The sequence below is a fragment of the Hirundo rustica genome, chromosome 6 (genome assembly GCF_015227805.2).
Source record: "Hirundo rustica isolate bHirRus1 chromosome 6, bHirRus1.pri.v3, whole genome shotgun sequence".
In the NCBI taxonomy this organism is placed as follows: Eukaryota; Metazoa; Chordata; class Aves; order Passeriformes; family Hirundinidae; genus Hirundo; species Hirundo rustica.
In genome coordinates, this window is record NC_053455.1 from 47,953,678 (window position 1) to 47,975,856 (window position 22,179).

At 48.0% G+C, this 22,179-nt stretch overlaps 1 protein-coding gene across 1 annotated transcript; it reads right to left on the bottom strand.

Moving 5' to 3' along the window:
* Positions 1-15,025: 15,025 nt before the first annotated feature.
* Positions 15,026-18,253, bottom strand: INS (insulin). The gene is made up of 3 exons (XM_040068286.1): positions 18,181-18,253; positions 17,460-17,663; positions 15,026-15,162 (listed from the first exon to the last, which is right to left on the bottom strand). The coding sequence occupies exons 1-3, from the start codon at positions 18,251-18,253 to the stop codon at positions 15,026-15,028; spliced, it is 414 nt and encodes a 137-aa protein (XP_039924220.1).
* Between the last annotated feature and the right edge of the window lie 3,926 nt (positions 18,254-22,179).

The window sequence follows — 22,179 nt, forward strand, 5'->3', positions numbered from 1 at the left end:
ACTATGCATTTTTTTATGGGCTGGATGGACTTGATATTCCTGTAATATCTTTTAAAATTTAATATCCCCAGTGACTAGAGAAAAGCTCCAGTGTGAGCAGGCTCACATGGCTCAAGAGGCTGCAGGAAGGAGCATGTGGGCTAGAGAGGTGTCCCTGTGGCCAAGTCTGAGGGAGAAATTGAAAAAGCACAAATGATGTTCAGCAAGTGAGGCTGAGTGGGTTTGTTTGTAGGGATGCTGTCTGCAGCGAGGCCCAAAAGGAGGAGAAGGGGTCCCAGGGTCAAATGATCCCAGAAAAGGGAGAAAAGTGTCTCCTCTCTCCCCATCATGTGTGGAACAGCAAACATCTCTTGGTTATCCTTGCTTGCCAAGGAGGACTCCAGCTCAGCTAACAGCTTCCCGAAAGGAATTTCCAAGAAGGGTATGATAGGGTAAGAAAGGAGGAATTCCTGCCCTCTCCCCAGCTTCTTTTCATTGCAGAGGGAGCCCAGAAGGCTCCAAGTTTTGTCTAATTATTTGTGTCAAAAATGTTCAACAAACGGAGTAGCAGAGAAGTAAGATGTGCCTGTGCCTATATTAACAGCTAAGCACATCACCGTTTCCTGTTTTCCTTTTTTTTTTTAAGCATTGCCATTAAAACACCCATTGGAATGTCATGGGGAAGAAGTGGTCCAAGATTGTTTAATGACCAATAAAAGCTCCAGCAGGTACAATTAGTTCTTCCAAGCACCAGCGGATGAAGTTGGCTCTTTACAGCATTGTACAAATATGGGTCTGTCTACAGAGCAGGCTCAGAGTAAAAATATTCTGCAAATGCAACATTACAGAAGGTGGCAGGAAACCCTTTGGACTAGGAGTTTTTTGGGGTAGAGACTGTGACCCATCTCTGTGTCCCTGCAGGGATGGCCCAATGAGAATGTTCTGGGAAAGCAGCGGTAGGAGGAAGCAACCCTGTATTTCCCAGGGAAGAGCTGAGCAGCGGGAAGGTGGTGTGCAGGGATGCCACTTGCCTCTGAGCAGGAGCACACCATGTCCTCTCAGGGTGTCTGTGTCTCATCTTCCAGCAAGGCACCCTAATTCACACCACTTTCCTCTGCTTGCACTTGGAAAACTCAGGGATCACCCTTAAAAATATTCTATACTGCTCACACGAGTATCAGTATCAACTGGTCTGTCTGGCTGCATATTGCTGGATTCATGAGAGAAAACAAGTGAGCTTTTAGTAAGGTCTTTCCCAAAAAATGAGACAGCAGCTGTTTCTGAGATCCTCTCCAGCAGCTCCAACAGAGCAGTCGTAACTGGCCAGTGGCAATGCTGGTGATGGACTATGCCAGAGGTGATTGCAGTCCATATATGCACCAGTATTCCCCTGGTGCAGCTTTTTGAAGATATTTCCCTTGGCCTCGTTGTGCAGTCAGCTCAGAAAAGCTGCCCAGGTGGTCAGGGCTGGGATTTCCAGCCCTTTGCCACTATGGATGCAGCTCATGCATTTCAGCTCATGCACCCTTGGAAGGTGCATGGTTTGAGCACCCTTTCAATACTCTGCAGAAAATCAGGTACAAGAGCCAGCTGCAAATACCACAATGGGATAGATTATTTTTCCAAGTGCCCAAGGGAGCTGATGGCATGGGGCGCAGAGAGTGATGCATTTTGGACAATAAATGTGAGGCCCTTATTTGCCGCAGCGAGGTGGAGTGGTGCAGATATGTCTCTGTTGTGTAATTAATGGCTTTGAAAAAAAAAAAAAAAATCGCAGCCTGTTGGCTAAGCCCAAATACCTCTGAGGGGTTCTGGAATCCCAGCTATGTATCTTTCAGGCATTTCTTCCTCCTTTTTTTTTTTTTTTTTGCACTGCTGCTGTGCTTCAGTGCTGGTCTTTGTTTGCATCTCTCATTGTCTTTCGTCAGAGGGTTGGGTGGCAGCACCTCCTCCAGGCCAGGGCTTCACACCTTATCAGGGATCACTTCTTCAGGCCGGGGCTTTTTGGGCAGGATATAAGTGCTGCCAGACTTACCAACTGAGGCCCTTATGTCTGAGCTGAGCACTGAAGACCCCAGAGTAGGATGTGGGCCTGGGGTCCCATGGCAGGGGGCTGTGGGCATGGGGCAAGGGCCAGCATGGGGGTCATACAGTGCCTTCCTCTGCCACTGCATCCACATATCACCTTGGGCAAGCCACTTAACTTCTCTCTGGTTTTCATCTCCATGCAGCAGTTCATGACAGGGATAAGTCTGTCCCCTGTTGTCTCATTCCCTTTTCAGCTGGGACTTTCAGCACCTACAGCTGGCAGAGGCCATACGGGAGTTTGCAATAACGTACACCCTCACCTCATTCCCATTTCTGATGCAGGTGACACAGGGACACCCTGTGCCCAGCCATGCTGTCAGCGTCCCCTCCAGACCATACTCCCCTTGCCCTGGGTGGTAGATGCCCAGTGGGGAGGGAGGAAGTGTGAACAATTTGTTTTCTCCCTTAAACAGAACTCTCTCTCATAATCATAGTGAAGGAGGGGAGGCAGCGGCTCTTGGCAAAGCAACTCACACTAAGTGCACTTCACTAGAGATGTTTATATTCTGCTGCTGAAAAATTCACTGCGCGTGGCAATAGTGTGGCGTGGTGCTGGCAGACCCAAGCTGGATATTGTGCCCTGAGCCAGGTCCCAGCCAGGGTGGGCCTGGGCATGTCACCAGCTCATAGCTATTTCACCTTCAAGGACAGGTGTATATCTGGGGTTGGTATCTCTGAGTAGTGTCACAGGGCAAGTATGTATAACACAATCCTGCGTGATGGGGAGGAAGGCTTTATATAGTGCCAGCTGTGTTCCAGAAAGGTACCGGTGAGAGAAGCAAGGATTTTCCCCAAGATCCCAGCCCTTTCGGGAGCAGGAGACCTCACACAGGGTAGGACGCTTGAGACTGCTAAACTAATTACTAATTGCTTGGAAGGTAGCCCTCCCCAAAAACTGGTGCATGTAAGCTTTTCAAAACAGCAGGTGGTATGCTTGCGTAGCACGTGCAAGCGTGAGTGTATGTGTGTGTGTCCAAATGTATTTTTGGGCTGAGGGGGAAGCGAGTGCTTGTCTGAGTAGGTAGAGCCAAATGGCAGGTGATTCAGATGCTACCCCCTATTTCCGGCACCACTCCAGTGGTGTCACTTGAGTCCTCGTCTCTTCATCAACCAGAGAGGATGGGCTCCAGAGACGCCCTCTGTGAAGCCAGTGTGCAAAGGGTTAACTGGATTCCCAAGGCAGGTGGGAGCTCAAGTCAGACTGGGTGATATCGCAGACATGTTATTTGAAAAGCTAAGAAATTGTGGAATTCCTCACCTAATCCAACTTCCCCACAGTTTAAAGAAAACTGCAGTGAAAGATATCACCGCAGCCAAGGGAGACCCCCCACGAACGTTTCCCTGCATAATCTGTGTGTGGACATAGGCTCCATCAGCCACCTCCCGTGGCACTGGGATTCTAACCTCCGTGTGTGTGTTCACACGGAGCTCATGGGATGCGCACCCTCAGTGCCTTGACCCGTATGAGCTGCAGGTGACTCCCTGCCTGCCTGGGACACCGTTTGTGTGTACACCGCCCTCCCTATCCCTACGGCAGCCCCTCTGCCTTTACCTGAGCCGATTGCAAGGACGTGCTGCAGAGACAGTGGCAGCAGAGAGTAATTAAAACACCCGCATGCGCGAATGTTCAACGAGACAACACCAAACTTATCGGAAATAATGCTCTTGACTTCAGCTGGTCCCAGTTTAGGGCATCCCTAATTATGAGAGGTGGCTGTGGTGAGCACATGTAGCTACACAAATACCTGGACATATCTAACGACCAGCAAGTGTAATGACAGTGATGGAAATTATGTCCCTATTCCAAATCTGTCCATCTCTCCTCCCTTCATTTTTCCAGCTCTTGCTGAGCCATGTCAGTCCACCAGGTAGATCTTCCTGCCAAAGAAATCTTTGTTTTGCCCGAAAGTAAGTTGTAGAGTTTTTGAGGTTGTTGGGGTTTTTTGTTTGGGTTTTTTTGTTTGTTTTTTGTTTGTTTGTTTGTTTGTGGATTTTGGTTTTTTTTTTTTTCATTAAAGGCAATCATCTCAAATATGTAGAGATCACACGGGTGTTTTTTAGTCAAAACAAGCACAGTAACCACAAGAGGTGCCAGAGTGGAACAATCTCTTCTCCACGAACCTAATCCAAAGCGGAAAAAAATAAAAATATGTTTTCCAGAGGTAGAATGAATTCCTTTGTCTCTAAAAAATCCTGCAATGGATATCAGGCATCCCCTTTCCTTTTAGAGGAAAGTTGCTCTTCCTCCAAGAAACCTCAGTGTCTGAGGTGCAGAATTATTTCAGGCCAGACCTGCTGGGTCCCACTCAGGGCTCCTGTCATCAGAGATGATGGGTGCCTGCAACTGCTGATTCCTATGAGCTGCTTCGGTATCCCTTTCTGGGGGAACCTCACTATTTCTGGTGAGTCAGTCCAGGGGCTTTGGGCTCATTTGAGCAGGCTGAGTACTACCCTCGCCGACTAATTAACTTACATGAGCACCATCTCATAGTTGTCTGAATCGCTGGGGTGTCTCCACAGCTCCCATGCCAATCCATTGAGACCCCACTCATGTAGGGCAGCATGTCCTGCCTGCCCCAAGCCACAACTGTCTTGGGGAGGAAGATATCTCTGGGGATGCCTTACTGATCCCCCCACAAGCAGCAGTGCAGCTGGGGTGCAAACCCACTCCGGTGGCTAATGCTTCGTGGCCGCTTTATCCCACCCACCACCGCCCCTGCCGTTCCTAGAGACCCACATGAGAGCAGTAATAGCACTGTCAGGGTATACAGAGTAAAAGATGACTCACTGCTAAGCCTTTGCTCCCACCTTCGGGAGGCAACCAGATAGGGAGTAATCTCCTGGGGAAGGGGGGTGGAATTTAAGTGAGACTGATTTTTTTTTTCCTGAAAACCTTTCATTTAGTCTAAACAACCAGCTTGGGATGTTGGCACTTGGCTTTTAAATTAAGCATGCTTTTCTGGGCATGATTCTGCCAGGATAGCAATGGCTGGAGCCACATTCTGGTTGTCAGAGTGGAAACAGCCCAAGATCCCTGCAATAAAATGGAAAACAGCCCTTGAGCTTCAGTAACTGCTTTGAAGGGTCTGCCCAGGCTGATGGGTGTGAGATCCAGGGAATGGTGATAGTTTGCAAGTGGGCTACATGACCTGCACAAAGCCACCAAGTAGGCTGGGGCTGAGGAAGCCACTTCCACCACACTTGGAGGGTTTTGTTGGTCGTCCCATCTTCTGGGCTGCTCTTATCCCTGCCACTACCACATGGTCTTTGGTTACAAACATGCCAGCCTTTATGTCCTACCTCTATCTGCCCACTGGTTTCCAGCACCAGGGTTGATGCTGTGGCGCTGTTTCAAGACCATCTGATGGGGCAAGAACCTCCTGAGGTCTTAAGCCCAGATGGTGGATTGAGCTCCCTTGCAGGCAGCAGCCTCTCTGCATCCGAAACCCAGCTGCTCCAGGCACAGAATTAGCTGTGGGCTGGGAGGTGAGGGTACAGGAGGTGGCGAGAGCCACTCAGACCAAACACAGTGGGTCACGTAGTGTGGGCACTTCACTTGGTTCCACCTGGCTGTGCTGTATCTGGCTGAGAAGATGCTGCTGACACACATTTACCCAAACAACATCAGCTTTCCCACCCGCCTCTTCTCTGGTGCGGCCACAGCAGAGGCTGTGGGGAGCCAGCCTCCCAGACACAGCCTTTTTTCATAATACCAGCTGCTCCAGGGCTCTCTGACAGACAGCCCTCTCCCCCATGTGCTGTTCCTGAACTCTGCCACCCTCCTGCCCTTTGTGACTTTGTCAGGAAGGTAAAGCAAAGCGTGCAAGCCAGGATCCCGGATGGAGTGGGGAAGGACAGCTCTGCTGTGAAGCTGGGAGACCTGCAGCCCTGACAAGAGGTTTCTGTCAGGAAAGCCCTGGTGTGTTGAACCTCACTGTGCCCCAGCGGGTGCCCAAGCTGGAGCCCACATTTCTGCTGGGCTGCCCAGAGGATGTGCTCTTTGGCATTCAGATATAGTTGAATAAAATGGTTTGCAGCACAGGTTGCAGGGGCAGGGTGTGGCAGTGAAGGGGAAAGGCACCACACCAGAGCTCCCGCTACTCTGCAGGATGGAGTTTTCTCCTGCTTCTGCACCAGGCATCCAGGTGTTGTCAAAAAGGGGATTTGCAGTAGCACATGTGGAAGATATTACCAACTAAGACTGATTTCAGAGGGCTGTTTGTATCTAAAATGGATTCACTGACAGCTTGGTTGCTCTTGCTGATTTCGAGTTAATCATAACAAAAGTCCAAATGAATCACTGCTTGAAGCCATTTTGCATTGCCTTTTTTTTTTCCCTATTCCTTCATTGAACCTATCACAGGGTCTTCATTTAGGCTTCCCAGTCCCAGTTTGCTGTGAATGAGACAGGTTCAGCTTTTGAAGGAGTCATCCACATCAAAAGCAAGTGCTGCCTTTCCTCTCAGATTTATTTTGAGTGACTGTAAGCTGGAAATACCAGGCTGTCTTGGGTCAAGGCATCTCCACCTACAATCTGGGACCAACTCACAGAACATGCCAGAGCTGGTGGGACAGACAATGTCTTCTGCTGCAGAGCTGCATGAGATTTCTCCTGACCAGGGAGGAAGATTGAATTGGAAAGCAACTGCAGGTAGGAGGGCACATTTCCTTCCGATGGATTTATTCTGCTCATTTGATCCTGGTGTTGAGAAGAGAATAGTAAGACCAACAGGCTGCCTGGGCTGGTGGCAGGGTTCACCACCACATCTCAGCTGTGATGGGGTATGGCTGCAAAAGGGAGGGGTTTCAAGCAGAGACTGTCTCTGGCCTTGTCTCCGTTCCACAGAACATGTGTCATCTTCCATTGATTCAAACCCTACAAATCTTCTCTGTTGACAGCTGGACTATCCCTCTGAGTAGTTGCCTCTTGCTCACCAAACACCACTCCAGTCCAGATGGGGTTGACTTCATCTTGTAGACATTAAATCTCAGAAGGCATTTGGCCACTGTGCACCATCAGGACTCTTATCTGGACCACCATCTTGGTTGCCACCAAGTCTTTCTCAACTTTTTTTTTTTCAGATATGTAGAGCTAGCTTCCTTACTCTCCATTAGAAAAGCAGGTTTCAGGCAGGTCAGATCATTCCTGCTGCTCTTTTCTGCTTCTTCCCCCAGCTGCTTTTCATCCCTGATGTATTTAGTGGTGAAAATGTGTTCCATTGTCTTTTATCAGGCTTGCAATAGGGTTTGCATGCAGTGTTAATCAGCTCGCGGTGATGCTCACCAGGCACAACACCTTCTTAACCTGAGTGCTAGGCTTTCCCCACTTAAACCTCACCCTGCAAGTGATTTAATGGAATTTATCTCATCCACATCAGAATCCTCTCATGGGCTTGTCCTAACACAATCCAGAGACACCAGACTTTGTTACACTGCTTTTAGTTATTGATCTGCTTAGAGATGAGTTGCAAAATTACCCACTGGTGCTTGAAACGCCTTCATTTAAAAATCTGGGGAATCTACGCGGTTAGGAAGGGACCAGGCATGAGTCTTTGATGGTGTGCATTTGGGAAATGAATTATATTTCTAATATTGTGTGTGAATGGAGAGCCCCCACCACCGCTGAGGCATTTCACGGAGAATAATTTAGACCCTTTCCCTAATGTAAGAGACTTACAGATATTGCCAGATGTTAAGTTCTTTAATTCACTAAATTAATACAAATTGCTCTGTTTGGCCTAAAATCAAATGAAGATCTGCTTCAAATGTTCCTTTGGTGGGCAGAGCCAAGCCTAAGCATCCCATAACTCCCAGCCCACAGACTGCCTCCTGACTCCAGCACCTAGGTGAGGCACAAGGACAAATGCTTTGGAAGTAAAATGCTATAGGAGTGATTCCTTACTTATTTGAGATGCAACAATGACTTCATTTGGAAAGCCCAAATCCCGAAGTTAAGAGCCCAAAACCAGAACTGAATGAATGGGAGGATTTCACTCGGCAGCTTCGAACAGGCTCTGCAAAATTCCTCAGGTCTAAGAGGCTCAGGCATGTCTCTCACTGTGGATCCTCATCTCTGGCTCATCTAGTACCCGAGGTTTCCAGGAGGGTCCATGGCAGATCCATTTCCCCCTCCTCTCACAGCTGAGCATCACCAGGCTGGCAGCTGAGCCAGGGAGAACCTTTGTTTCAGCGCTCCATCAGTCCTGCCTTGGGTTTAGTACACTTTCTCGGCGCTTCCCAAGTTGTCCCTGCGCCTCCTGAAGCTCTGAGCACTCCCTCTGCTGGCTGTAGCATCATTGGTGCGTCACCCCCCCGTGAGGAGGTGCTGGCTGGGGTGAAGGCTATCCCCAACAGCAGAATAGCTGGGCAAAGTTCTATCATGGCCAAGGATCAGGACCATTATCCCATAAAACGTGATGTGTGGGAGTGAGGATTTGAGCACCAGCCCTGTGGCAAAGATAGGTGGGGAGATGTCCCAGTTTGAAACTTTAATGTTTCCATTCAGGATATATCTATGCTCTGGCAGCCCTTCAATGCCAGAGCGAGCCACAAGAGCCCAGGATGTTGTTGCACAGCACAGGTTCTTTGCAGCTGGAGGTTATTGCAGCTCAAAAAGGTGGTTTGTGACTTGAAAATACAGGTCCATGCGACCCAAAACGGGTCATAGGTCCCTGCTGCATCAGAGGGAATATTGGGCAGAGTGCACAGAAAGGAGGTGGGCTACAGGGTGACAATGAACTGGTGCTGAGGGTGCCCTGGACTGTGAAGAGCCAGGCTGGCAGTCCCAGCTCCAAGGAGGTTCAGAAAGGCAACCAAAATATTCCTTGAAGGGTTGCCACCTTTAAACAAGGAGAGGAGCAGGGGCAGCATCGGCAACCCAGCCCACCATCCCTACAGATCTCTGGCCGTGCCAGGAGCTGCCTCTGGGTTGGGGGGCAGTACGTTTTCATTGCTCCAGCCATCTCCTTGCTGCCCCAGCTCTGCTGGTCCCATGGCCTTGGTGCAAAGCCTCACTCCAGCATCACATCTCCAGGGAGTTTTCCTCCATCGCAGTCTGTATTTATCAGTTTTTCTCCCCTATTTTTGCGGGTCCCCGGTGGCCGTGCCGCCGTGCCCTGCCCTAGACGGTGTTGCCAGGCAGCTGCAGGCAGGGGTGTGGGATCCAGCTGTGGGCCGACCTGCGCTCCATCCCCTGGCAGCAGCTGGGACTGCAGGAGAAGGGAAAGCCGTCGCAGGAATCCGGCCTTTACAGATTCCCAACATTTTTGTGTTGCCCTATTTCAGTGACAGAGCCGCGGATAATTGCTTTGCTCTGAACAGATATGTGAAACCTCAGGATCTTTTCCAGGTTGTGAGGACTGTGAAGCCCAACAGGAGAGGATGAATTCCTCAGGAAAGATTCCAGAAACTGTAACTGCACACAGGCTAAAGGGAGAAATTGGGTGGTTAAAGTCTTTTTGGAGATGAAGAAGGCAGTCATGTGAGGTTAGCAAGGCAACTGGCTTGAAAGTTACTCCTGGTCCTGTGTTCTTAAATGGGATGCACAGAGAAACGGGGCAGTCAAAGCAACAGCTCCACAGGGTGAGGAAGGGCAAGCATCTTGAGAATGATATCCGGGCTCTGTAGTCAAAACCATAAAGGAAAAATGGGCATGATGTCAGTGCTCAGCGTCGCTTGCTGTTCCTGGGGTGAGGTCAGGGATCTTGCAGGGCAAAGGAGCTGCTGCTGGAGGAGTGCTTAACAGGCAGGACTTCAGCCTTTGGTGGTCTTCCCACAGGCTTAAGGCATAAGCCAGGCCGAGTCAGATGACCCCTCTGCACCCTGGATGCAGGGGCTGAAGGGTGGCTTTGTCCCCTCCCTGGCTCTGCTTCCACAGCTGAGAGAAACACCCATGGTTTGGTGAGACAAAACGCCCTGGGAGCACAGGTTTGCACACTGAGCACCTGCCTCAGAACATCTGCGCCAGGACTAGGACTGGAAAATAACCAGTCCACATTTCATCAGAATTTCCTGGGGGCAGGGGTTTTTTTCCTTATTTGGGGTTGAAATTCATTATTTTGGGTCAAGGTGCCAGCTTTTGGAAAAATATGGCCAGGTTTAGGCTGCAGACATACTGAAAAAACAATTTCAGAAGCAGGAGAGGAGCAGGCGGTGGTGTGCAACCTGAGTGTGCTTTGACTAGGTCTTGGTATTTTTCACTTGGTGATTTCATTTTTTTGCCACTGAAATCAGTAGAAGCCCAGGGGCCAAGGCAGCATTTATTTGGGATAAGTTTTAAAAACCTCCCAAAACATGTAGGAAAAATTTTGAAACTTGGGTGTGCAAGACCTGCTGGCAGGCAATTCTGCAGAGTCGGGACCCTGCTGGGTCTCAGTCTCCAAAGTGGAGGAGGTTTCTGATAAGGGGAAAAAAGGGTAGAATTTTTTCCATTGAAACTTCCACAGAATGGTTTATCGTCAGTGTAGGGTGGGTGGTGTCATTTATATTTGATTTTCCGTTTTCTGATTAGAAGAGAGGAAGTTGCATTATTTTCTGACAAAAAGTTACATTTCAGAAGTTGGCAGTTGTATAAAACACCCCCACTGCCAAAATCCAGCATTACAAAGCCCAAATGACAACAACCTGGAAATCAAAAGCCAAATTTATTTCTGTTATCCATTTTCTTCCAAAATCTGAAAGCATTTGTGTGAAATTTTAGTGTGAGCAACCACATGCATTCTGGAGATCCTGGTAACCCTGGCATGTACCAGGCATAAAAAAAATAAATAAAGTGGTATTTGGGCTGTCTTTTTCAGCAACAGAAGGGAGGTTGGAGGAGTTCAGTAGGTTTGTCCACATTTTCTTGGCAGTTGTGAAGATGACTGGGAATGGAGGGAAAAGATTGAGGGATGGAGGGAAATTATTGAGGGTCAGATCATTTCCTTGTGTGCTCCTATGGGCTTGCTTTTCTTGCCAATATTCTTCTGGATCTGCTCCTGCCTGCTCTGCCCAGCAGGACCTGGGGGGCACGTGAGAGCCAGCCTGGCACTGGGCTTGGAAAAAAACAGCCTCCTTCCTCCCCACAGTGTGCAGGAATAATTCTGCCAGAGACAATGCACTGGCAGTGACTTTCCAGATCAATTTATAGCCTGACCTAAAGTTTTCTTCCTGCCCAGAGTGAAAGGAGAAGGAAGAAGGACTATTTTTTGTTCAGGAAAGGTTTCTTCGGTGAGGTTGGTCTAGACCAGAGTGAATCTACTCAATGCATGCTTTCCAACTCAAGTCATTGCTACAAGTCTGTTATTAGGGATCACTCTGCAGATAAGGAGAGAAGCTGTAACCAGGTTTAAAATTTCCTAAAATGCTGATAAGATGGTTAAAAAGAAATAAATCCCAGAGTATAGTCTGACTATATCTAAAGTGAATCTCTTAAGTTCCCAGAGTAACAGAGAGGTTTCTATCTGTGGTTTCCTGGAAAGGAAATAATAGTCAGATTGGCTCTGGGAAAGTGGCAGCCTTCCCTTCCTCTCCAGATAAACCGGAGCAGCAGATCCCATCCAGCAACCTGGGGGACATGATCTGCCACCCAGTCACCAGGGACCCCAATGGCCAGTGCCCTGCAGAGGCTTCTCTCCATTCCCATTTCTGTGCACATCATTCCCCTTTCCTTGAAATGAGCAGCGCTGCCCTTTTGGATGAGGGCTCGTGCACGTGGCAGACAGGGGCAACTTTGGTGCTTTCTTTTCTAGGCAGTGTTAACAACTCAGCAGCCCAAAGAATTTGCCTTGCAATCCCCTCTGTGGCTCAGCTTTCTATTCTCTATTCAAGCAGCATGAATGAACCGAAGCCTTTATCTGCATTCTCTTCAAATTGCCCTCCACCACAAGCATGAGACCTTTGGAAGTTTGTTGCAAGCGTAGCAGAGCCAAGATATTTTAGTCAGGCATGATGCCCCACCGCTACCGCAAAAATCGCTTCAGAGCAACTGCTGAGTCAGAATAAAGAGGACTGGATGCATTTGCTTCCCAAAAATCACAATGCAAAGCCTGGCAAGAGGAGAAGCAGGGAGGGAAGTCAATGGATGCGGCATTCGCTGCCCTTGAATCATTTCTTCTGCAGGAATTCATAAGATCTGGCATGTCCCAAGCACATCTGAGAACAGGGAATAGCCTGGGCAAGGGCACAACGATTTGAGGGAGGCTTTATAAAGAAATTCTATCCTGGACCACCATTAAAGACATCGGGAAGGACCTTGAGGACACCCACTCTTGGGTTTGGGTGGGGTAGGGGGTTAAAACTGCCTGCCCTGCCACAACACAGGGTCAGCAAGCCATCAGCATCATGTTTGCAAGCCGGGGAGCCATGTGCTCCATTGTGGAAAATGCACAGGGTTGCCTTCAGGCTTTCTTCCCTGGAGCTCCAGAAAAAGGGAGAAAAGTACCTTTGTCCTCCTTTGGCCTGCACCTTGCTGCAGCTTTTAAAAAGTGAAGAGCTGGCCCTTTATGTTATTTTCAGTTCTGGAAAGCAAAAGTGTAGAACTTCTTTCTTTTTAGGCTTTCTACAGTTTTAAAATTGATGCATTATTTTCTCCTGCTCCTCCTGGAGAGCAGTGTAGCACACCATAGGCCACTCATCTCCAGGACAGCTCTTGCTTTGGGGAGGAAGGAAGCAACAGTACCTGTATGTGCTCTGCAGAGAGCTCCGACAGCTTGGGTCCCTAAAGTGGGCATGGGGACATGCCTGACCTGGGTGGTCACCTTCTGGAATCTTTCAGCAGAAGCAAAAGCGTCCACCCTTGGGTAGCCCAGAGCCTGGTGGTTGGCTTGTGGTCCTGGGCAATTGGATGCAGAGGATGAAGAGCAGGCACCTGAACCTTCTACATCCCTTCATTCTTTTAAATCCTGCCTTGCTGAAACCAGTCCGGGCCTGCGGGCAGTGCTGATCTTGATGAATCAACATTTCCAGCAGAAAAAGTGGCATTTGCAATTTCCCAACAAGTCTTAATTGAGAGCATTCAGAAAAAGCAAACAAACAAAGATCAGTCCAAACAATGGCAGAGGGCAGGAAATGAGCTGGGCATCTCTGAAGAGCTGTCCTCACCCGAGCAGAGCATCGCTGCCAGGGCAGGAGTGCCAGCAGATAAACAGGGCTGTGTCAGATGGAGGAACCATTATGGCTGGATGTCCTTTCCCTCAAGAACATCCAAGCAGACCTGAACATCTGTCTTTTGGATCAGGGTGGTATCTCCTGGGTGGATGGGATTGCTAGTGCTTGGCTGCCTGCCTGAATACGTTGGATATGTTGGTGGCCTTACAATGAGCTCTGCTTTTTTTTTTTTTTTTTTTTTTTTCCCTCTTTCTTTTCCTCTTTTTTTTTCCTTTTTTTTTTCCTTTTTTTTTCTTTTTTTTCTTTTTTTTCCTGTATCACTTGTCCTGATCTCATGGTTCCCCAGGATGGCTAGGAGAATTGCTTTGAGGGAGTGCCCTCTAGAAACCACTGGAGCTATACACTGTGAGGTTTGGTGGGAGCCAAGTAGCTCAGGAACAGAATATATCTTGCTGTGCTTTCCTAACCACATGATTTTGGCCCCAAGCTGCTGGTCACAGTTGAAAGCTGTACTGCTGGGGATATTCAGTGGGGCTCAGCAGAAGGGGTGATGGAGAGGGGTGAAAAGGTGGTCAGGGAGAGCAAGGCTGGCTGAGTAGCACTGCAGCACCGGTGTGGTACCTGCATGAGGAGGCCCCTGTCTTGGGCTTTTGGCTGCATCAAGGGAATTTTTATGGAAGGCCACCACAGGGAATCATGAGTGCTTTCTGATTTCATTTTTTATGTCTGTATCTTCTTTTCAGCAGCTCCTCCAGCTGCTCTTCCAGCCTTTCAGTTTGTAGTGGTTTGGCCAGTTTTGTGTGTGTGATAGGATTGGGAGTAATGCATCCTGGCAAGGATGAGATGGCATCTTCCATCTGTGCAGCTCCACTGGAGGCAGTCGGAACTGTTTTGGGAAATGAGGCTGTTAAAACCACAGGCTCCTCTCAGACCAACTTTCAAAATCTGTCACCAGCAAAATGCTGCTGTCCCCTCTGTCAGGCTGAGCCCATCCCACAGAGCCCCTCTGCATGGCTTTCAGTAGACTGCCACAGAGTCCCTCGGCAGAGGGAACACAGCCCTTCCTTACACTCTGGGACACTTGGGCCACCTGACACTGCTGGGCAGATTTTCCTCACAGAAAGGGGCAATTTTCAGGCTGGATACTTGAAAGAGTTTTGCAGCAGCAGGAGCAAGGATACTGCCCGGCACATGGCCAATGGATTCAAAACTCCTTCCAGATTAAAGCCACCTCTCAGTACATGGCTTGTCATATCCTTGTGAACAACAAGCACATCCCACAGCAGGGACTCTCCCTGTGCCTCCCACAAGCAGAAATAGGAACTAGACACACTTTCTGAATTGGCCATGGTGGTCATCCATGATTTTTCTGAGTACAATGAATAGGTGACATAATTCTTTGCTTAATCTTTACCGTTTCCATTATGTAGCTGAGGAAGTTTGGTCTCCAGCAGCCTGGCTATATTTGGGCTCTGAACTGCAGGAAGTTGATCAGCATGACATTGTTAGAGACGTAATGTTTCCCTAGCAAGAGAAGTCTTGTTCAAGCCTCCCTGTCTTCTTCTCCTTCTCCAAGCACTGGGGGTGCCGGATGCTCCATATACCTGCTCCAAAGCTGTGTAATACCCCTCCCCTCCCTCACTCCCATGGAGTTAATTCGTGTGTCAGAAGGATAATCTGAAGTGATGGCTGAAAACTGCCTTACCCAAGCAGGGACACTGACACTCTAAAGCAGAAAAAAAGATGTGGACACATGAACCAGCGCAATCCTTCCAATAGATCCACAACATTTATTCAATTACTTTGAAGGTGCAGTAGCATAAGTGCAAGTTTCTGCCCACGGCCGGCGAGCTCTTCAGCGCCAGCCCTGCTGCTAGTTACAGTAGTTTTCCAGCTGGTAGAGGGAGCAGGTGTTGTGGCAGCATTGCTCAACAATCCCTCGCTTCACTTTCTCAAACTCCTCCTGCTGGAAGGGCAGCTCTCCCAACTCACCATGCAAGGGACCGCTCACTGCCAGGAAAGAAGAAGAGAAGTTGTGAGACATCACACAGCACCAGCCCTGGCTCTTGAGCCCTGCAGACACCCCCTTAGCAGGCACCAGATTTTTGATCCAGTTGGTTGGAAAACAGGAAGGAAGTTGCACCGGTTTCCTCAGGCTGCTTGTTGCACCTTCAGGCTCCCTGTTTCCTCTCCCCAAATAATCCTGTGGTGTTCAAATGATGCTGAGCTGAGTGGCTATTGGCAGGGATAAAGGGATACAGGGTCTTTATTGGGGAAGCTGTGTGGAGAAGAGGAGAAATCCTTCACCCTCCCTGGAGTGAGCAACTAGTAAGTGAGATGATAAAATGGGGTTGTCTGCTCTACAGAGAAGAGTTTGGGACTACGGAGCCCTTTAGGGAGTCACCCAGTGTTCTGGGAGCCTGGGCAGACAACTGGGATGTTCATGGGATTGCGGGGACAGTCCGGTTCTGAGGATGGGTATATTTCCCAGCTGTTCCTGAACAGCCTGATTCAGTTGGCTGCCTGGATATAGCCCCAAGCTGACAGCAAAAGCATTTGTGTATGTCTGTGTTCACAGCTGGGGGCAAGCTTTTAGAAGAAATGACAAATTAGGGTATTTGGACACAGATAACACTCAACAGAATATTGTATTTGCTGGTGAGAACTTGAAAACTTGTGCACAGATACGTTCATGTTTTAGTTGCCCAATGAAAATATGGAAAATGTTAAATAAATATTTTCTTTCCTGAAGGAAGAAAAAAGCCCTTAACAACAAATAGAAAATGCCTGGAAAGTAAGAATGAGATGTGGTTTCTAGGGCAATACAAGTACAGTACAAGATGCAAAATCCCCGAGCTCCCAAATTGTGAGGCAATGAACAAGGCACAAGAGTAACACAAAATCATTATTCTAGTGTGCTAGAAGGGAAATTTGAGAAAAATTTTGTCTAATTTAAAGTAGAAGAGGAAATAGCTAGTCAATGTTTTGTGATTTACTTGTCGTCACCCTTCAAGCCAGCTGTGAGCAGACTGTAAACATAACCAGATTGTGTGACAAAATAGGTGGTGGCTTAGGCAAAACTCCTGTAAAGAAAGGACCCTCAAAAAAACGATAGAAAAAAGTAGAAAATCCTTAAATACTTGCATTCTGGTTGGCACAATTAAAATTCTCTGTACAATATTTAGGTAATTTGGCTAATTAAACCTCCAGCCCATTTGTGGTGGTCTCCAGAAATGATCAATCAGAGACTGGAGCAAATGACATCCCAAACAAATCATGGCGAACCCTCTGCTAGGGCATTATCTTTTTTCACCTTTCAAAAATCCCTGAGACTGTTTCACAGGATGGTTACATACACAGGACAGGGAATGAATGAATGAATGAATGAATGAATGAATGAATGAATGAATGAATGAATGAATGAAAACAGTATGTGATGGGAAGAGAAATGGCGGGAGAGATGTATTGTACCCAGGGGATGGTAAGTAAAGGTCAATCTTGAAATGAGAGGATTGAAATTGATGCAATATGGACAGGGGTCTCTTCTTCATCTATTCAGTCTTGATTAGAAGCTTGGAAGACAGAATGTTCAGTGTACTTCTCCAGGCCTCACCAGTCAGCAAGGATGTGGACAAATGCAGAATTGTGTGTTTAGAGATCTAGAAAATATGACCTAAGAAGGCAGTAGGGTTGGGTAGCTGAGGAGAGATCAAAACTAGGCATGGGAACAGTATTCAATATTTTGAAAAGCATTCATAAAGATGAAAGGAATAGGCTCTTCCCTATGTCCACTATTGAGAAGACAAGGAATAATTTACAGCAAGGGATGTTCAAGTTAGATATGGTGAAGAAACACTCAAGAAGAAGGTCAGTTAAACTTGGGAATGGGCAGCTCTAGAAGGCAGGAAAAACTTTCTCTGGAGCTTTTTATGAACATAGCAGACAAACATGACTAAGAAATATAATGGAGACAACTGCTGGGGCAGAAAGAGGCTTCTTGAGTTCCTCCCACCTTTATTTTCTATGAATATTCCCAGGCTGCTGCAACAGCCATGCAAAGAAATAAGACAAGTTGGAGCTTTCAGGCACAATTCCTTTTGCCTCATGAATCCTCTCTCCCTGCCTGTTCTCTCGTCTGCCTTTTTAACCTGAAGAGCTTTTCACTGGCAATGTGTTGCTGTTGGTATGCCGAAGGTATTCCTGGCCTTCCCCATGAAGGACATTCCTGGTGTCACTGTCGCAGAGAGGCGGTTGTTGCATCCCGCATCGCACAGCATGCAATGGCTTCCACAGTCAGCCCGACTTACCCAGAGGCTGCTCAACGTCCCGCCGGGCTTTGGGTTGGTAGAAGAAGCCCCGCTCCCCACACACCAGGTACAGAGCTTCCACCAAGTGGGAGCCGCAGAGGTGCTGGTTGACAGCCGCGTGGCTGCTCCCGGGGCCAGAAAGAGCCAGGAGGGCCAGGAGGGGCAGCGATCGGATCCAGAGAGCCATGGTGGGCAGGCTGAGGCCTAGGGGTAAGAGGCGGAGGAGACACAGGAAAGTCTAGGAGGTAAAAATAGGTTGTTATCAAGCATCATACGTCTTTCAGCTCCTCTGGCATGGAAATGAGACCAAAGTAGGAGATGGACCTTCTAGTTTGAGAAGGAAGGGGAGCTTTCTACACCAGAATTTATAAGTGACAGTAAATGACTGCTAACTATAACCATGAGTCCATCTCCGTGCTCCATCAGTTTCAGGCTCCCTGCTCTCTTGCCTCAAAAGTCTGGCAGAGCCATCCCACCAAGCCCTGTAGTGTACATGCCCTTGAGAGCCAAGATCACCAGACTCCTTCAGAGGAAAAACTCTCTCTGCCCATTCAGAAGGGGCTGTAATCTGTGATGGTGGCCCAAAACCAGCACAATGTCCTCAAAGATCTGAGGAGGCCTCATTTTCTTGGGTCAAGGAGCCACACTTGTCACTGCCTGCTTCATCAACTTAAGAAGACAGGTCTGCACAACAGGTAGAAAGGGAGGCAATCTAACTTACCCAAGAGCTGGCAGCAAGAGGTGGAGAGAAGTTCGCTCTGAGGGATGAAGACGGTTGGTAGCAATGTCCCCATTCTCTCTTTCCCGTATTTATATGCTTTGTGCCAGCCTAAAGTGACACAAGAGCTACCAAGAGCCCCTCCTCCTTGATGACACTCCAGCCAAAATTTTTGCTACTTGTGCAAATTAATTTCCCTCTGCGTAGCATCCACAGGTCTTTATGCAAGTTAAGACAGAAGCAACTGTTTGCAGTTTCCATCTCATTTAGTCTGCTCTTTTTGCTTCCCCGAAGCTCTGTCCTAAGCCATCAGTGACCCTTTTAGCAGGAGATAATGGTGCTATTACAGCTGCAATGACTACTAATGACACTAATGCTGGCAATAGACACTGTTGGCATTGAGGTGGTTCAACAGCTGTTTCTAAAATGTAAAATTAAAAACAAACATGTTAATCTGTTTGATTTATATCACCTTGGAAAGTATGCAGCAATAGGACCAAGTGGTTGGTGAAATCATGCTACTGTCAGATGTTAGGAGAAGGAAAACACATTATTGTGCTCGGGTTCACCGGCCACACGGTGCACAGCGAGAGACACGCGCCCACAGCTTGGGCAGGGGGAGGAATAACATCTGCATTTTGCAGGAGACCTTGGGTGGTTGTTTTGGCTCAGCACAGGGCCAGAGTCTGAGCATTTGAAATTGTGTCTGTGAAAATAAAAATAAGGCTTTTCCCCTTCTCCCACTGAAAGGCAGGTTCCCTCCTTCACCTGCCCCTTCAAAGTCCTGTTTGGGATTAAGCAGAGTAAAGGCTCAGTCTCTGCCATTTGCAGGTGGGAGCACTGAGAATCTCAGTTCTTCTCTCTGGGGCTCTGTCCAAAATGGTGTGTTTACCACCAAGAAATGTTTCTGGTAAATACCAGTGAAAACCTGGAGATATCTGATTATCTCCATTCTGGTGGGTAAGTTTGCTTTTAAAAGGAGATAGATGGTGGGTCAGCAGTGGTCCATTGGCTTTTATGGGTCCAGTTTTGGCAACAGATCTAGCTCTTGCTCTTTTTCACAACATTATCCAATTTTTGTGCTCAGCTTTTCTGCCACCAATAACGAGCTTGTTCTTTTTTCTGCTTAAAGTATATTTTCTTTTCCTTCTCTCCTTTTACTTTTTTTTCCTGCCTGAAAAGGCCCATTTTAAATTCTGGGGATGAGATCATCTTCAAACTTACCATTGCTCCAGCTTTTGAGACTGCAAGTGCTCAGGACCACTGTACAGGAGACATTTTCATCTGTTCAAACTGTCTGCTTGTTTAACCTAGAATAAGCCTGGTTTTCCATACACAGGAGAAATCAGATGGAAGTTCACCGAAACCAATGCAAGGCCTTGAGATTTGAACCAGGCTTTGATTCCTTGAATAGTCAAAGCAATTCCATCCATCAGCCTTTGGGAGGTAGGAAGCGCCATATGCCCCTGTCATGGCTTTGAGTGTGAAGTATCATATGTTTGCTAAATGACTGCGATTGCAAAAAGGCTCCTGAGAAGCACTAAATCTCTGATGAGCGCACAGGGACGGGACCCATTTGCTCAAACGTATGCAAGACAAGGTTATCAGTTACATCCCCTGCCATGCAGGGCTTTCAGCCCCCTGCTAATAAATCCAAGTTGTGATGCTCAACTAGAGTTAATAGCATTTCTGCACAATGTGTAACACTATCTCTGCTTCTCTTCCCCTCAAAAAAGATATTGGATGTACTTGAATGACCGAGTGGTATACCCATGGAGAGGAGCTCAGGTTTCAGCAAGATAGGAGTTCAGAGAATTCATTTACTGGGACCTTCTTACTACCGGGTAAAGGTGGGGAATTAGCAGCTACATAGGATAAAATGTGCCATTTTACCCCAACTGAAGTAGGTGGTCAAAGCCAGCAGCAGAAGCCTTGTGTGACTCATGCTTCCTCCAGAGCAGGGACCTTGCACCTGGAATCTCACACAAAGAGGACAACTCTCAGAATTGCCCTCCAGATCCCCTTGGCAATCATTTGCCTGCAGTCATCACACTGCTCGAGGTTCAAGGGACCTCACTCAAGTGATTGCCTTGGAAAGGCTCCTGAGCAGGGTGTTCCCCAGGTTAATCACATGCTGAGATTTGCCATTTAGGGCTTTCCTGTTTGCACTTTTGAATGTTACCTGAGCTCACCTGAACTCATGTTTTATTGGCAGAGGGGCTTTGTAAGGACGCTCCTCCATCCACTGTTGTCTCCCTTCTAGGCAACTTCCCTGCCAGACTCTCCCCTTCCCTGAGGCTTACACCACTGATGTCACAAATAAAGCTGCCTTATTTTGCTTTGAAAGTGCCATGTACTTAGCTTGTTTCTTCTCTTACTCTTGGCTAACCAAATCCTGGAGGTAGCTTCAAAAAGCTCATGGCATTCCTGCAGCATGCCGTAGCAAGGGAAAGGCTGACTGTACCAGAGCGTTCAGGAATTCCTCTTGGCTCACTGTAGTTTGGGTACAGAAATAAGCCAGAAGATTTATTGGAAGGAAACAGATATCATGCTGGCTCAATGTTCAGCACAGGCCAATTTTTTTTTTTTTTTTCCCCAAAAGTTTCCTACTACGATTTTTTTCCCCTTACAAAATATGATCACTTTGATTATTTATTGGAAAACGTATTTTCTTACCATAAATGGTCCTCTGGAATATGAAAAATGCTAGCAGTGATATAAATGGATATAAAACGGATACAAACTGTGGAAAGTTTTGTCTTAGAGGGAAAAATCCCATGTCAGCAGTGAACTGAGAGAGGGGGCCAACAGGGGAACCCACTTCTAGATGGAAAAGCTTATTCCACAGAAAAATCTCTGCTTGCTCCTTCCAGGCTGGTCTTCCCTGTGATTTTCATGTCATTAGGCAGTGATGAGCCAAGCACTCATCCATTGTTTCAGCTATGCATGCCTCCTGTGATCCCCCAGATCCTCAGGTCCACATTGGGCTCACTTGGCTGAAGGGCGAGAGCGGCTGAGTGGGCTCCTCCTGCCCTTCGTGCTAAAGCCCCTCCAGATGTGACTCAAAACCACCTCCCTTCCTCACATCTACCCCAAAGCCTGAGCAGTTGCATCAGTGGGAACAAGGTTTAGGCAATCCCCAGTGTCATGTAATCGAGTTTTACAGTCTGCTGCCAGCACAATAAAATCTTTACTACTGTAGATGTCTTTGCATTTTCAAACCCTGCCCTGAAAAAATAACAGGCCTACTACGGGGGAACTAGTTAACAAGTTTGTGCAAGTTTTAGTGACAGCAAAGGTCAGGGCTGGAGGCAAGCGAGTTCTCAGCACCCAGGGATCCAAAAATGCCACCCACATCCCCCTTGCTGCTCTGATGCCCGGTGGTCGCTGCCACTGTCCTTCCCATGCCTGTGTGTGCATGATACCAGAGGAGTCGCAGGAATCCACACAGCAGTGACCACAGCTCCTCTTCCCTGTGGGGTAAATTCAGTGGCTTTTGAAGCAAATAGCCCCAGTATAGCAAATAGCAAATAGCTCATCTGTGCTGTGCCAGCAGCCTGCTGCAACACAGCTCCAGTCACCCTGAGGGGTCTGCATTCCCAAGAGCAGGTTTTGGGGCGGGGGGCAGCATCCTTGGTGCTCCCTGTTTCCATGTAGTTGCGAGCTGCTTTGCTCCCACTGACGTGTCCAAGTACATCATGAGCAGTGGCACTGGTGTGAGGTGAAGGGCAGAGAGGTGAACCTGGCACTGAGGAGGGGGATTAATCCTGAAAATACTTGCAAAGGTGCCTGCAAAGGTACATGGCCTTGGGGAGAGAAGGGGCTGCTGTAGCAAAGGGTGAGGCTTTGGCTTTATCTGGAGTCACACAATGAGAGATGCCCTTGCTTCAGAGGGGGCATTGTGCAAACAGAGCAGGGGGATGCTCACTGGGATACAAGTAATCTCGGCTGCTTCCATGACCTAATCCAGGCGGCTGCCTGGCTGCAGGGCATGTGAGCCAC

Coding starts and splice junctions, on each gene's coding strand:
- INS (XM_040068286.1), bottom strand. CDS start 18,253: ATGGGGACATTGCTACCAACCGTCTTCATCCCTCAGAGCGAACTTCTC. Junction 17,664..18,180: donor CTCTTGCTGCCAGCTCTTGG/GTAAGTTAGATT, acceptor TCTTACCCCTAG/GCCTCAGCCTGCCCACCATG. Junction 15,163..17,459: donor GGACGTTGAGCAGCCTCTGG/GTAAGTCGGGCT, acceptor CTTTCCTGGCAG/TGAGCGGTCCCTTGCATGGT.